This window comes from Biomphalaria glabrata, chromosome 8 (genome assembly GCF_947242115.1).
Source record: "Biomphalaria glabrata chromosome 8, xgBioGlab47.1, whole genome shotgun sequence".
In the NCBI taxonomy this organism is placed as follows: domain Eukaryota; kingdom Metazoa; phylum Mollusca; class Gastropoda; family Planorbidae; genus Biomphalaria; species Biomphalaria glabrata.
Genome location: NC_074718.1, coordinates 5043148 through 5059925, shown reverse-complemented (window position 1 = coordinate 5059925; position 16778 = coordinate 5043148). Strand labels below are relative to the sequence as shown.

Here is a 16778-nt window from a genome sequence, read left to right as displayed (position 1 = left end):
ACATGTAGGCAATATAGTTCTTACAGAGAGCGCCTATGTTGCACCCCACATGTAGGCCATAAAGTTCTTACAGAGAGCGTCTATGTTGCACCCTACATGTAGGCCTTGAAGTGCGTACAGAGAGCGCCTATGTTGCACCCCACATGTAGGCCTTGAAGTGCGTACAGAGAGCGCCTATGTTGCACCCCACATGTAGGCCATAAAGCTCTTACAGAGAGCGCCTATGTTGCACCCTACATGTAGGCCTTGAAGTGCGTACAGAGAGCGCCTATGTTGCACCCCACATGTAGGCAATAAAGTACGTACAGAGAGCGTCTATGTTGCACCCCACATGTAGGCAATAAAGTACGTACAGAGAGCGCCTATGTTGCACCCCACATTTAGGCAATAAAGTTCTTACAGAGAGCGCCTATGTTGCACCCTACATGTAGGACTTAAAGTACGTACAGAGAGCGCCTATGTTGCACCCCACATGTAGGCAATAAAGTTCTTACAGAGAGCGCCTATGTTGCACCCCACATGTAGGCAATAAAGTTCTTACAGAGAGCGTCTATGTTGCACCCTACATGTAGGCAATAAAGTTCTTACAGAGAGCGTCTATGTTGCACCCTACATGTAGGCAATAAAGTTCTTACAGAGAGCGTCTATGTTGCACCCTACATGTAGGACTTAAAGTACGTACAGAGAGCGCATAGGTCCCACAGTTAAAATATAAAGCGCTTTTTTAACAAATTAAAATACAATGACTTTTGCATAAATAGATCCCCCAAACGATAAAGATGCCCATTGGTCAAGTTGCCCGAACCATAGCAGCTGTTCACCAATAAAACAATGCCTCTTAATCGTTCACATTGCCAATGATCAGAACACACACACACATTGCCAATGATCAGAACACACACACACACTGGCTAGTAAACACTAACAAACACTTTCTTGTCTGTGTTCATGCTGACTTTATTCTTTAGATCGTACCAATATATAGGCCAGTCCATAGTCCCCTCTCTCTGTTAATTAGCGCATTCTTTCCACATGTCAGCAGTGTGGGTTACTGGGTTACAATAACGTTACGGGCCAGTCAAAACAATAACATTGACTATCACAACAGGGGCCGTCACAAATAATGTATCCGATCCAAGTTTAGTCATTAAATTGGCATCAAGATAAACTTAGAGGGCGTTAGCCTGCTACATTTACACACAAAAAATGTTTACTTTTTTTTTTTTAAAAGAGAAAACATCTATGTAGTATGCATATAAGTTGGACCTAATTTAAAACAACAATTAATAAGTAGGTTTTCATATTATCGCGTGAACTGCAGCGTGATTACATCATAGCACACTTAACTGTAGGAATTTTTTTTACTTATCTGTATATTTTTTTGCTTGAGGATTTGAATAAGAGATTGATCCTTTACAAAACAATGAGATCAATTAGATATTCATTATAAGACATCAGTTAGGCCAGGTTCACATCTAACTTCACTTTCACCTATCCTTTGGTCTGCTGGACCGCTGGGGCACCACACAAGATGTCAACTTTCTTTTTCCATTCTTCTCTGTCATATATCTTTGATAGAATTTCATTCTGATGTTCTTTCTGAAAATATTGAAACCTGCCTTTTTACCTGTCTGTGTAGTTTGCTTCGGGAACCGAGTTTGAGTTTCACACAAACTGTCTTTGTAACCTTGTTATAGTTTTGAAATTGTACAATTCCCACATTAATTAAACTATCTTTTTTTTTTTTTTTTTTGGAATCGAAATTGACATCGTCACATCAATCACAGACCTATATATTCAAACATATCAATGCACTTTACATTTTCTCTATGCGTCAAATATAGGCTCAGGCCTAGAATCACTTTGAAGAGCTTTCGTTGATAGTATGGAGTAGTCATGAAACTAAATCTACTAGTTTACATCTAAGGCACACATTTTGTCTATATTGGCCTATAAATAGGTATAAGGCTCCTCACGTCTCGGAAGACAATGGATGCGCCCAGGTGAGTCACTGGCTTTGGTAGAACTATTTGAAATATTTTATGCATATTATATTATATAGGATATGCTTGAATTATAAAAATAAAACCTGCATTTTTTTTTAAAATTTACTAACTACAATACACTTCAGGTACATTTTCTAGAAGTGATATTTAAATAGATCTGACCAGACTGATTTAATAAATAAAGGTCAACGTTAAAACAATTTAAAAAAAAAATTTCATTAAAAAAAAAAAAATAAATAAATAAAAGCTTCACTTTTTTTTTTATATTTTTATTACACATTATTTTTGTTGTTTGACATTTTTGGTAGTGTACACAACTAGAGACATTGAACTAAACAAATCTGGAGAAGCTCAAGTCTCACAGAAATGACATCATTATAGAAACCAAAGACATAGCTTGTATGAAAACAAATACACAGAAAAACTGCACTGGGTAACCCACTGACCTAGATATTTACCCCCTGCCTATTTCCCTGTCTTTGTTTTACATAGCTAAACCAATGATCACAACATACAAAGGTATATACTACTGAAACAGAGTATCATTTACCTAGAGGTACGATTCTTAGTATATTAACCCAGCCCCTTTTTTAAACAGCAAGCCAAGCTTGGAGGTAAAAATATGAAACTGGACATCATTAAAACATCAAGCAGTGACTCATAGTACTGGACCAGAGAAATGCAATTTAAAAAAAAAAAAATAGCTAGACTCTACTGCATTTTCATTGCTTAAGATTAAATTTAAAATGAACTCTAAAATCCAGGACATGAAATGAAACATTCTATATTTCATAAAGCAAAACATGAACAACTGTTTTTTTTAAACATTCTATTTACGCTTCACAAAAGAAACCCAGAAAGAACTATAAACCTTGCGTTCTAATTCTCAATTCAAGGTTTATCCAATATACAAACGAGACACCATTTATTGTCCCCTCTTCTCTACAATGCCAAGGGATGCAACCAATACAAATGCAAAGTTGATCATCTCCCTTGCAGAGACTAGCCTTTTAATAGGTCCATTGCATCCTAGTGTTAAAAATCAAACACAAAAGCTACACACACAAAAAAAAAGGTCTGCTACATTAAAAAAAAATGTTAACAGTCAACTGTACAAAGTAAACCAAGTAACCAATGACATTACACTTTGATGTTTACAGCAACTACACAAGCCTATGTACAGTTCATATGTATATAGGTCAGGGCTGGAGAGTAAAAAAAAATCACTCCATCAGCTCAGATCAAACAAACAAGTGTGTATTTGTGTATGTATAAATTATTACTTTGACCAGAAATGTTCAAACTTAAAAAACAAAACAAACAACATCAAAAAGACTTGGGATGAAGAGTTCCAGCTAATACTGATGTATGTACAGCCAGTAAGGATAAAAGTAAGCATACAATATTTATAACAACACAGCATGAATGAATAACCAGCACATATTCTTTTGGCAAATCACTTCATTGTTTCCTCCGGGCGCAAACCCCCCCCCCCCCCTCCCCAAGTCCTTAAGATGCAAAACAAATTCACTTAACAAAAACCAAGCTGGTATAAACCATGGAACAATCATGCCGAGCGCTATGTAAAAACCAGAAGCAACAAAACAAAACAAAAAAAATTGAAGGTAAATTAAGACATTAGGAAACCAAAATGCTGATGAGAGAATGGACACCAAGATATACACATTGAACTTTTTGTTCAGTCTACCACTTCTGACCACCAAAAAAAAAAAAGATAAATACAGTATAGAAATAAATATATATATTTTTAGTGTACTGGTACAAGGCATGGTAGACAGAAGGGTAGGCAAACACAAATAGAGAGAAAACAAAATGCTGAATCCATCATGACAGAAGATCATGCACCAGCCAACTGGTCTGGCTTCATAGCTCAACAAATTCAGTTGTTTTTTTTTTTATTTACATGACATGAGTGAACATTTTGATTTGAACATGTTATGAACATTTGAACACACATGTAGCATTTAATAATACCCCCCCTCCCCCCCAACCATCGTCCAGATTTATGTTTTTTTTATCAAAGGAAGCAAACTTGAAAAAGACAAAAAAAATATATTTTTTTTAAACAGTTTATTAAGCCTTTTTACTGGACATAGTCAGCATTTGGTTACAAACATTCAATCATTACATGGTATAAGTTGAATTAAATAAATGCTTTTTAAAAAAAAACAATTATATGTATAAAAAAAACAAAAATCTACTGTACACAGACAAACATTTGATAACAATATCCTTTAATGTAACAATTACATTACTGAAATGTAAGTCTATGTATGTTTACTTATCGAACATTAAGATGATAACAATACAATAACAAGACCTGTTACACCTGTGATTCTAAAGTCTGAATGGATTTTAAGTCTGTCAAGTATGAACGTACTTGTCTCAAACCAGACGTACACCATAAACAGACTTTAACATATAAAAAAAGAAATACTTAAAAATGTTTCACTTCTTCTTTTGGACCATTCTGATCCAGTTTTAGCTACAAAAACAACTGTTCAGTACATGAGATATGTCTTACTGTGGCCTAAGATGACCTAATTAGACTGACATTGGCCACATATACACACACTCTCTCCCCAACTGTTTCCCTGGGCGCTTTGATGACATTTACAATAACAAGACACAAAAGCAAGGTATAAAAAATTTCTCTGCAGTGACCTAGTGACCACTGCCTAGTTTCAACATGATTAAAGCTTCTAGCTAATCAGACGTATGGTCAGCCAGTTATCAGTGATCACATTTGGACCAACATACCTGCCATACACACCACCAAAACTGCCATCCCTTCCTAAAGACAGGTTTCAGTTATCATCCAGGTCTATAGCCTCCTCTGGTTTATTGCTGATTCTCTCAGCAGCTTCCTGGCTCGCTTGTGCTAACATGGACATTGAGGCACTGGGATGCAAGCTCGAGTTAGCTCCCTGAGAAGAAAACATTCATTGTTAGCCCTTGTTCAACCTTGGCTTGAGTCAAAACAAAATATATAGGTAATGACAGGCAATGCCAAGGAGGGAAATTCCCTCTGTGATGTGACGCTGGGTGTTGTTAAATATAAATTAAAAAGAGAAGTTTTGAAAAAGGAAAAATGTGTTACTCTATGTATCTGACCAGAAGTATAAATCTCTGAATGAGAACACCTCCCAAACATCAATCGTAATGTTATACAAAATGCACATTAATACAGCTTAACATCTCACAAATATGTTTTTAAGGAGATAAGCTGAAACCTAATTTAAATCAATAACTCTTTTCATTAGCACTAAAACTGCCTTCTGATTTAGAACTATTGGATCTCTGGGATGCTACTTACCATCATCATCTGATTCTGCATGGCCCTCAGCCTCTGTATCTGCATCCATGGAGCCATGTTCTGTAAAGCCTGAATACTTTGGCTGTGAGACAATCCAGTGTGCTGTTTGAACATGTTCAGATAATTCATCTCTTGGATCCTCAACAACTCCATCTGAGGTCAAACAAAAAACCCAGGAGATTAAAACTGGGACAAAACACTAGGGAGGCATTTACTCTCTTAACCAAAAAAAAAAAGGTCCAATCATTAACTAGAGAATCCATGTTATTTCCAAAGTATTTACCCTTCTGAGTTCCTCTTGTTTCAGCTGAACTTGTCTCCTCAAGGCTTGCTGGACATGGAGATGGAACAAATCTTCAGGAATATCAGGCAACTGGACACAAAAGAAAACACTGCATTTAGTCAATAAACGTGGAGATGTCTTAGAAACGCTTGATACAAACACCAGTACTCAACATGAAACCAGTCAATCAAAAGTTTGTTAACTTCCATTTGAAACTAAACTAAATACCTGAAGTCTCAAGGCATGTACAGTGGCTGTGATTTCTTCTCTGGTCAAGATCTGAGCGGCAGCCATCAATGGCCAGCTGGCTGTTCTCTCCATACCAGGGCCTGCACATAAGATGGATCATTAGAGTTGGACTGACAGTTATATTTAAAAAGGCATGCAAGAACCAAACAAAGTTGTTTAAACTTGACTCTGTCTAGGTTGGTCTCACCTCTGACAATGATTCCTTTCTTCTCATTCTCATACTCCTCCCAAGCTGCTTTCTTCTCCTCTTCAGTGAGATTCTGGTCCACCTGGTTCTCTAGGAGAGAGTCATGCTCATGGAAGGACACCACGCAGTGTCTGTTGCTCTGCAAGATCTCAGCCAGTAGAGGATCCTGGAACAAGTCACTCACACTCATGAACATGGGACAATAATGGAAAGAAAAGTGGCTATTAAGTTCATACAAAAAAGTTCATTTTTTAAGAGGCTTTAAAGGGAGGTTGAACAAATGTGACAAGAGAGTTTGACCATAAGGATGAGGAAATAGTGACAAATAGTGAGGCTAGTTCCCACTAGAGAAACTGTATAAAGATTGATAAGGTTTGATAAGACTAAGACTGCTTTACTGATCCTTACGGAAATTTGTTGTGATTACAAGGACTCCGTTCTCATATAAAGACAACACAACAGAAACATACACATAATATACAGGCTATTTATTTCTGCTCATGACATGTAGGGTGAAATGAATATATTCAATCTAATGTAAGACATTGACAGAGTTATTTTCAAGCTATGCACCATCGCCTATTATGCAGACTAAAAAATTAGTAAAAGATCAGTGGTTTTCAAATTGTTGTCCACAAACACCTCACGACAAATGAAGGGGTCCATAGAAAGATACTTAGGTCATTTTACAATGTTTTTAGGGTTCATAGAAAGATACTTAGATCATTTTACAATGTTTTTAAACTTCAATGTGTCATGAACTGTGACATTCTCACAACTATTTGTGCTATCAAGTTTATAAAAAACTCATAGTAGAAAAAAACCCTTACCTTTGGTAAAGCTAGAGTTGGTTTCTCTGTACCATCGTCCCAGCGGTCAGGCCTGAAGTTGTACAGCTCTTTTAGATCATTAGCAGAGAAATGGCGCTCAATCTGGTGCTCATCAACAACTCGCTGCGAAAGAGACAACTTGGCCACCTGCCTGTCATAGATCTTTTCCTCCATCGTGCCCTGAAAGGTTGATTTAATTCTTTGACAGTCAAAAACAAAATTTAATGGCAAAATGATTCGTGTAGTTAAATTATTTTGAACACATTATTTTAAAATGATTTGTTCAGTCATTAACTTTTGAAACCTGTCATCACAATGTTCAACTTTGACAAAGTAGAAAACACCAAACTGTGGGAGATGAGTGAACAGAAAAATGTAGAAGTGCAGATCTTAGAGAGGAAGTGGAGATGGATTGGTCACACCCTTAGAAAAGATACCAGCAACAGAGCTAGGCAGGCCTTAGAGTGGAACCCCCAGGGAACAAGACACAGAGGAAGACCAAATAGAACATGGCAATGCAGTGTACTTGAAGAAGCAGAGAGGACCTGGAAGAGCTGGGAAACCATCAAAAAACTAGCAAGAGACCATGGAGAGTGGCATGTTTTTGTAGAGGCCCTATGTTCCATGAGGAACTCAAAGGAGTGATGATGATGATGACAATGTTAAATTTGTTTATTTTTTGCAACCCATTTTGATTACATGTAAAAACCAACCTAGATATTTCTTTCCAACAAGGCACAACAGGAGAAAGAAAACAAAAAAAAATGTACCTGAGCTAAATATCTGTAGATGTAACACGGCTTAGTCTGTCCAAAACGATAGACTCTAAATATAGACTGGACATCATGGGAGGGGTTCCAAGATGCATCAAATATAATGACTCTATTGGCAGCCACCAAGTTGATACCAAGTCCTCCAGCTCTAGTTGAGATCAGAAACAAGCGAGCCCTGGGGAAGGAAAGACAACTTCTTGTATGTCTGTTAAGTGAACACAATGTTAAGTTACATCTGACCAACTAGAAAATAGCTGTACTAGGGCAATGTTGATTTGTTAAATACCATATCTAAAAAAAAAAAAAAGTAAAGTTCCCCTTTCTGCGATCTATGGGGCAGATGATGTTAAGGTCATCTGTTTTATGGACAATGGTTTAAGAGCAGGGTGTCATGTGGCCAGCACAACAACCAACCGCCTTTACTTTCCCCAATTAAAGTCAGGTTACCCATTGGAGCTGAGTGCACTCAGGGTGCCAAATTTTTTTTTCAAAAATTCAAAATCCCAGTCATCCAGACTCAAGCGCTTAACCAATCAGACACATTGCCCCCAATACCATATCTAAATGTGTTAATTTGCTCTAACAAGTCAATCTAATTAATCATGGAGATTTAGTTTAGTTTGTTCACTGTTATCAGACCCCAGAAATTCCTAACAATATTAGACAAAGCAACTTTCAATATGATTTTGGATTGTAAAAAATATAAATTTAACAATACAATTGACTCTTGATAATCTGAAGGTTGTGGAACAGGAGGTGACAGATGACCAAAAATGTCACATTACCAAAGGTAAGCTGTACTTCAAAGAATTTAACCCTAAATGTCTATTTCTCTTAAACTTTCAAGGGTTAAAAGAAAACAGTCAAGAAAAAAAAAACAACATATAATTTTAGCTTTCAGATACTGTATAAAAAAATGATAATGTAAGCCTACTTACATTCTAAAAATATGCCTACAACAGTAAACATTAATTATATGAATTGACGTCAGCACAGAGATGGCTGAGAGTGCCAGATAATTAAGTCTTGGTCTATCAAGAGTCAACCGCATAATATTTAGATTAAATATGATCAAGAAATTATTTTTTTTTTTGGCTTTTTAAAATAAACTTGGACTTAGTGACTACATTAAACTTAGTTCATTATAAAATATTCAAAACAAAAACTGTTTTAGGTTTGTGGAGACATCTAACGATTTACATAGCATAAACATTTCTGGGTGTAATTTTAATAATTTCAATCTTTTAAAATAACACTGGGCCTCTAGGAGAAAGTTGAGAACTAAATACTTTGAAGGTCAAGAATAGATTGGATAGACCGAAATAAATGTTCCACTAACCTGTAGTTCTCAATGTCATTAAAGTTAGAGGCCCACAACTGTCTGTTCTGAGCACTAGTGGTACCATCCATGCGATAGTAGTCTAAGTTTTTAGTCCAGCTCTTGCCAAAAGATTCCTTCTCAGCTTGATCCTCTGTCTTAGTGAGGGTATCACACTCCTGCTGGTACTTTGAGTCCACAGTTTCCAGGAAATTTTCAATGATGTTTAAGGACAAAATACTCTGACTGAAGATCAGACTGGAACAAACAAGATACAAGAAATTAAACCAAGCAATTCGAAACCAAATCAAGCAGTGTCAACTAATTGAATGTTATTTGTGCACTATCTACAAGACAGGAAGTAGGGTTGTATCTAAAGCTTCAAGAATGGTTCCTACAAATGTGCTTGCACTCTGTTAAGGGCATGACATGATTATGATACAAGTAAAGATGTTCTGGTAAATGCTAATGTGGATGGCAGATAGTCTTAGTATTATATAAAAGTTATGCTGGGTAGAGAACCAATGAGAAAAGATCTTTTGGTATATGACAATCTTTTTAGCAAGCTTAGGTGCCAACTTGCTTTAAATGACATAGAAGAGAGCACCTGGTTGCAGGCGGATTCAGAACAAGAGAGCTGGAGGTCACTAACAAAGGCTGCAGGATACACATTTGAGACCAAAAGAGAAAATGCTGCCGAGGACAGAGGTAGACGACAAAAAGAAAATCTAAATTGACCACAGGCGGACAATGGTTATGACTGCACTAGATGTGGCAAAATATGTAGGTCGCGCATAGCCTTGGTAAAATACTGCATTCCTTATTAATGTTCAGACTCGAAGCCTTCTTAGCAAAATGAAAGAAGAACAGTGTAACAAAGGAGCGAAAACTTACTCATAAATTATATTCACTTTTATAAACATGTACTGATCGATAGGATACTACAATTGTACCGGTATCAATAACTGACTTTTTTTTTTTGTTTAAAGAAAAATCTGGATCTTTAGCAATGGGCAGATGCATTACCCCTCACCAGAACATCTATGGCTGATGGGATTATACATAATAATACATAAATGCACTACTTATGAAACAAAAAGGATGATATGAAATAAATTAGGCTAGAATAGTCAGCTTATTAGCCCTAGAAACTACACAATTAAAAGAATGATTAAGATCTAAATCTGGTATGGTTATATGCATAAGCATATTCATGTAAAGGTACACTTTTAAGTACTTCATTTTTTTTCTGAAATGATGAAGACCATAGTGATAGTGAAATACATTTTCAATAGTGCAAATAGTTTCTATTTTCTAGATGGTGCGTCACATGAACTGCCTTTTATTTTTTTTTAATTTAAAAAACAGATGAGTATGCTTTCAAAAATACATAAGTAGTTGGACTTATTTTAAGCAAGATGAGAATTTTGAAAACAGAACTTTTAATAACTTGGCCAGGTCTGAGATAATAAATAACAAGATTTTATTTGTAAGCACACTTTGTTTAAACAATTTGTCTAAGTATGTGCAAACAGTATGTGTTAACAATATTTTTAAAAACAAAGTCAACCATCTTATCTAGACAACTATTTGTGCTAATGAAAATTGAATTTCACTACAGCCTTTGTCATTTAAAAAAATAAGTGCAGTGCTAATTACAGAATACTTAAAGTGTGCTATTTATGCTTATAACTTTAATTATATAAAAAGTTCCCCTTTCAGACCTTGCGAACTTTAGGGCAGATAATATTAAGTTCTTCTGTTTCTTTGGCCAATGGTTAACAAGCAGGGTGTCATGTGGCCAACACAACGACCAACATCCTTTACTTTCCCCAACTAAAGTCAGGTACCCATTTGAGTTTGGTGGACTCAGTGGCATCCTAAAAATCCCAGTCTTCACAGAGATTCGAGCTAAGCTTAAGCATTCAGCTACTGCGCCTCCTTAATTCTAAAACCATATACTGCCCCCCATTAATTCTATAACCTTATGAGATTTAGATAATCTTAGGTCATGTTCTAAATGTGACAACTCAATAATGAAGCCATTGTTTGCTGAAAACAAGCCATATTTTTTTATTGATGATGATAGACCATTTAAATGGCATTTTAATTGAAACGAGTGTAAATTTTTTCCCACATACATTCAGGTTCAACTGCTTCATTGTGCATTGCCATTAATCTCTTCAAGTTCCAACCTGTCAGTCCTTACATTTTGTATTATCCCCAACCAGCCAGTGTACTCACACTTTATCTCCAAAACCAGCCAGTGTACTCATGCTTTATCTCCTAAACCTGCCAGTGTACTCACACTTTATCTCCTATCTCCTCACACATCTTGAGGATCTCAAAGAGAAGGTAAAGCTTGTTGCTCAGCTCCAACTTGTTTTTGTCGTCCTCTGTCACATAGGGGGCCCACCACTCCTTGGTGATGGCCTTGTCTTGCTCTTCTGGAGGACCATCCTCTGTCTCCTTATTCCTGGTCTTAGACTTCCATTCAGCTATCACTTCTTCTGGATCACTCTCTTCCCCAGCCAGACGCCTGTTAGAGATACAAGATTTTGTTCTAGTAAACATGAAATCATCTTGAAACAGAAATCTACTTGTCCCATCTTAAATCATGTCAATAGTTGCCATTAACTACAAAAGTTTTAATAGATGGGATATATTTGTTCAATTCATTTACAGTTAGTTCTTGATAGTTAGATTTGCAAAGGTTAGCTATACTTCAAAGAATTTAACTATCAAGATAATTTTAGATTATTTATGATGCAATAAGATATACATTCTTGATACAAGCTCAGAGAGCTGAGTGTATTGGATTATCAAGGATATTTTGATTTTATAGCTCAAGTATTCTGCATGATTATTTATTCCAGTTTGTGATATTAAATTATTCAATTTTATAAAGTGGATTTGTATTGAATGAATACTCTTTGATGGCTGTCAGGCTGTCCTTGGAGATTGTGTCTAGAATTACAATACAATACCAGCACCACAATACTGAGACAGTCAAGTTGTGTCAAGAAGGGTGAAGTATAAAACCTGTGAAATGTTTTGTTGATGAACTAATGAAGACATTTACCTGGCCTTAGCTCTTGTTCTTCGAGTCCCGCCTCTAAATGTTGGCCTTGAACTTGTGCCCTCCCCACCACTGTCACTCATTGCCCCCTTCTTGTCATCCTCACTGGTGGTGTTGGAGCTAGAAAAGGACCTCTCCTCATCTGATTCATCATCATCAATGAACGAGTCTTCATCATCAAACTTGACCTAAACAAAAAAATAGTTCATCATTTCATCAACTTTGGTTAAACAGTCATACAGAGGCGCTGACAATTACTAATGCTTTGAACAGAACTGGAAGGAGCTATTAAGACGTATTAGAACTTTTACATCTACATTTTAAATCAACAAGTATTTCTAACATCAGTACAGTCATGTCTAATTCTCATAATTTCAGTATATAGTAAAACTACACATCAAATGTGCTCATTTATTTCCTGGGCCGTCTTGTAGCAAGGAAATTAAATTTTATGTCATCTGAAAAAAAAAAAAAAAAAAAAAAAAGGACTTGCTGGACTAGCTTAACCCACTAAGTAAGAAGAATCATTTGTCTTGAGTTCAAGACTTAGTCCAAATGTAACATGTAAATGTAGCTATAACTGAAGTTCACCTTTTCAAAGATGCCTACGCTAAATAAGAAAGCTGCTGAAATGTGTATTTTATTTTTAGTCCATATGTGTATTTTAAAGTTTGAAGTTAAATTGTACATTTTATACTTATTTTTAAAAAGCATATCAATATATGTAGATACATCTATAAAGGGAATCTAAATAGATTGTTCTATAAATGAACTAATAAAAGCTGCATGATTATATTGTCTTAAAGAGTTGTTGTTTTTTACATCTAGATCTTGTGAAACTTGGCAACAGTTGAGCCTTATCAAGCCTAATGTTTCAGAAAGGTTAATAACTCTAAAAAAAAATAATAATTTGGTTTTCCATTTGCAAATGAGAAAACCAACTCATGATCATTTTCCTACAAAATAAGCAACATGCTTAGCATTAGTTCTATATGAGACATTTCTACATGTCAAAGAAATAAATAATGAAATAAACAAGAGAAGCAATTCTTAAGAGAAGCAATTCTTTGTCTATAGCTCTGAATAACATTCAACAACCTACTTTAGATTCATCCCTGATCTCAGCCAACTTGAGAACCCATGGGTGTGTCCAGATCTTCATGAGATTCTGATAGTCTGTAAACAGACGAGCTCCTTTGTTAGAGAAGATGCCGTCTGCCCCCTGGCCAGTCAGCTCCATATATTTCTCATATAGCTCTATCTGTATGTTAGTCAGACGGACTGAGATCACGTATTCCTGTTTTGGTGGCAGGAACTTAGTCAGAGCAGAATAGTCACGTCTCTGCAATCAAACACAATTTCTTTTCATACATAAATCATTGACTAGTATACAAGATGAAATAATTTGTAATAGACATTTTAAATCCAAAATCTTAGCATCTAAAAAAAAAATCAATTCGATTTAAAAGGAGTGGGAATAATAGAATGCCAAGAAAAATAAGCTACAATGTGTAATTATTAAATCATGACACGTCCAAAATATTTGGAGGGAGCTACCAACTTATACTATTGAAATCTGTTCTCTCACTGACTGTGCAACACTGCTCAATCTGGCCAATCTCGGTTGTTTGAAATGAGTCTATGTCATGTAATCCTAATGAGTCTATGTAATGTAATCCTAACACCTTTCCTATCAGGATCAAGAAATCTTCAAGCCAGCTAAACTGCATCATGCGACTTGGCCAACATACTCCAAGGTTCCTATCTCAAAAAAACTCTACTGATAACTTTCTTTAACCAATACCCAGCTCAATAGATAGGACCCCTCCATAGCTATACACCGAGAAGAGATATATTTATTTCGATCTAAAACAAACTTACCACTGAGTGACATACATTTTAAAGATAGTGTTGGAAAGTGCTAATGCTAATTAAACCAAAACTTAAATTTGATTTAAACAAAACTGCTGATAGAGTATAACAACTGGTCAAATATAAATGCATACTGTCTTAACTCTAAGGGTGCCAAGTTTTTAAGCAGCTTGTGAACTACTCAATTTTAAAGCAATTCGACTTACCTGTACACATCCTGCCAACAGCTCATGTAAAATATGGGCCCTGGATTTCATCAACTTCACATCTCTTGGGGTGCTGTCTGTACACTGACCATTCTGTATAGGACTTATAAATCTGTTATTGAATTCTTTACGAGTACCAAGAAGATTTGGCTTGACAAAGTTAACCATGCAGTGATCTGAAATGGGAAGAAATAGTCATTTAAAAATTATTTTTTTTCCATAGACCAATACAACATTTAGCAGGTTTTTTTTTTTTTTAATTTGATAAAATGTCAGCTTTGTTTAATTTGTTTAAAATTCTACAATCCTGAGTTAAAATTATGCCTTCTTCTAAGATTGGTCATGGCTGTTGTTAAAGGAAAACATTCTAAAATAGGAGACAAATAAAAACTTCCTTGTTCCTAGTCCCAAAAAATTAGTATTTAGTTATAGAGATACCAAAAAATAAGGCTTTACTTATGCTTTAGTATTTTGTAGGTCAGTCTGTCAGGATACTAAATTAGCTAGCACTACAAATTTCTATTTAAACTTAGCTGTTGATGCCATTCACACAAAATGTGGAATGCTATCAAAACTAAAGATTTTTTAATATATATTATATTTAAACAGTTGTCGGAAGATTTCTTCCCCACCTCTAAGAGAAGGAATATAACTATGTATCCGTCATTTTAAAAAGTCTTTTTTTGGACAAAATTCACAAAAAAAACAACTAATAAAACTAAACAAAAAAAAATCTTTTTATAATAGAGAAAAATAGACCTAGGGATTAGCATCATGTTTGAAGTCATAAATATCATGTCAAGATTTAGTTGCCTCCCATCTCCTGTTTGACTAGATCTAACATAATCAATACTGGATCTAGCATCAATTTTTTCATTTTCAATACTATGTGTCTCCAGCCATTATTTCCTTATTCTACAGCTAAAACATTAATATTCCCATTAAAATCATATTCAATTTAATCATATACAGTAGCCTAAATATATTTCATTTTTAAAAGCTAGAAAAAAAAAACTTCAAAAAAAAATTTAATAAAAAAAAAAAAACAACAACATACAAATCCATTCCAACATGCTGCAGATACCAAAAAAACAGCTAAAAATAGCTTCAGTATTTCTCACTTAGGTCAGAGTTTGTAAAGGTATAAATAGTTATTTTAAAAACCTAGCAGTAAACAAAACAACCTAAGATCATCGATTGCCTGTGACTCTAGTTTCTACCAGTAGAGAGGACTCCCAATGACTATAGTTGTGAAATGGTTAAATGTTACAACTTTACTTGAATGATTATTTCAATTAATTAAAAAAAAAGATGTAAATCTAAAAGTAATCAGAAAGCATTTACCCATTGCTATGGACTTCTAATCAATTATAGCGAGAAAGACAAAGTGTCCCACTTAATGCAATCCTATCATGAAATATTTTTCTTTATTAAATAATACTATTTATATTAATTCAGACATAAGCAGGCTTTAAACACGATAGATGTGCTATACAAGAGCAATTAAAAAAAAAAAAAAAAATTACATGACATGTAAACTGCAGCTTAAATAGGATACAAAAAATCCATAAATATAAGCTAAGCTCTCATTTCTATCCTTCTACCCTACGGAGCAGACGATGTAAAATAATCATGTTTCTATGGCCGATGGTTAAACAAGAGTGTAATGTGGCCAGCACAATGACCAACCACCTTAACTTTCCCTATCTTGTGTCAGGTACCCATTAGAGTTGGGTGTGGAATTGGAGGCACCCTAAAAATTCAGGAATTCAAAATCCCAATATGCACAAAGATTCAAACCTCAGTTTGGTAGCCAAACGCTTTACCAATCAGCCACCACAAATTTGATACAGGCTGTATATATTATTTTCTCTGAACTTTACAAAAAATATTCTTTTACCAAAATATTCCAAAGAATAAAAAAAAAACAACACACTAGCATATATTGCAACCATTAACTACCATGTATTGCAACCTTTTACTAACATATATTGCAAGTAGCATTTAAACAATAAACAGCACATAATGCTATCCAATTTGTACTACCTTTATCCTGGTAAGCAAACAACTTGACCATCCATAGCAATAACACAAACTGTGTAACCCTGATTAAGTTCTAGACTTACATTCATTCAAATTGTTCTGTAAAGGAGTTCCTGTTAGCACCACTCGCCTTCTTGTCTTCATCTGATTCATAGCCTTAGAGATAGCAGAGGCTTCATTTTTCAGGATATGTCCTTCATCACACACAACAAGGTCGGGTCCTAAAAGCAAAGTTAAACAAGAAATTAATTTTCACTAATTTATAGTTACAAGTCACTGGACGAGGAATAAAGGGTATTTATTTAATTTTTAAAAAGTATTCTCACCTGGATCTACCAGTGTTTCAAAAAAAGTTTTTTTCTGACGTTTATTTTTGCACCTAGCCCCTGTGGTCAGGTTACGATACATCTCATAGCCAATTATCATAATACCGCCAAGTTCTTGCCATTCTTTGAGGGCACTGGCTCGAGCAGCATTCTGTTTGCAGCTGGCTAACTCCCAAACCTGCAATATAATGAAACAACCCCAACTGAACTGCCAGAAAGTGAAAGTATTATTAGTTGTAAATACAGACAAATGCAATACAATACCATTC

The 16778-nt window shown here is 35.2% G+C and overlaps 1 protein-coding gene across 4 annotated transcripts in view; it reads right to left on the bottom strand.

Moving 5' to 3' along the window:
- Positions 1 to 3910: 3910 nt before the first annotated feature.
- The window catches only part of LOC106057324 (transcriptional regulator ATRX-like), a 30476-nt gene continuing 17608 nt past the window's right edge, over positions 3911 to 16778 (bottom strand). For all 4 annotated transcript variants that reach the window (XM_013214482.2, XM_056037659.1, XM_056037657.1 and 1 more), the window contains exons 18-31: positions 16510 to 16687; positions 16267 to 16404; positions 14141 to 14316; positions 13165 to 13404; positions 12066 to 12250; positions 11292 to 11522; positions 9005 to 9241; positions 7663 to 7840; positions 6893 to 7072; positions 6063 to 6228; positions 5855 to 5955; positions 5627 to 5716; positions 5344 to 5496; positions 3911 to 4954 (exon numbers count right to left, since the gene is read on the bottom strand). In XM_013214482.2, coding sequence (XP_013069936.2) covers positions 4835 to 4954; positions 5344 to 5496; positions 5627 to 5716; positions 5855 to 5955; positions 6063 to 6228; positions 6893 to 7072; positions 7663 to 7840; positions 9005 to 9241; positions 11292 to 11522; positions 12066 to 12250; positions 13165 to 13404; positions 14141 to 14316; positions 16267 to 16404; positions 16510 to 16687 — 2373 coding nt within the window. In that variant the 3' untranslated portion in view covers positions 3911 to 4834. The remainder of the gene's footprint in view (positions 4955 to 5343; positions 5497 to 5626; positions 5717 to 5854; positions 5956 to 6062; positions 6229 to 6892; positions 7073 to 7662; positions 7841 to 9004; positions 9242 to 11291; positions 11523 to 12065; positions 12251 to 13164; positions 13405 to 14140; positions 14317 to 16266; positions 16405 to 16509; positions 16688 to 16778) is intronic.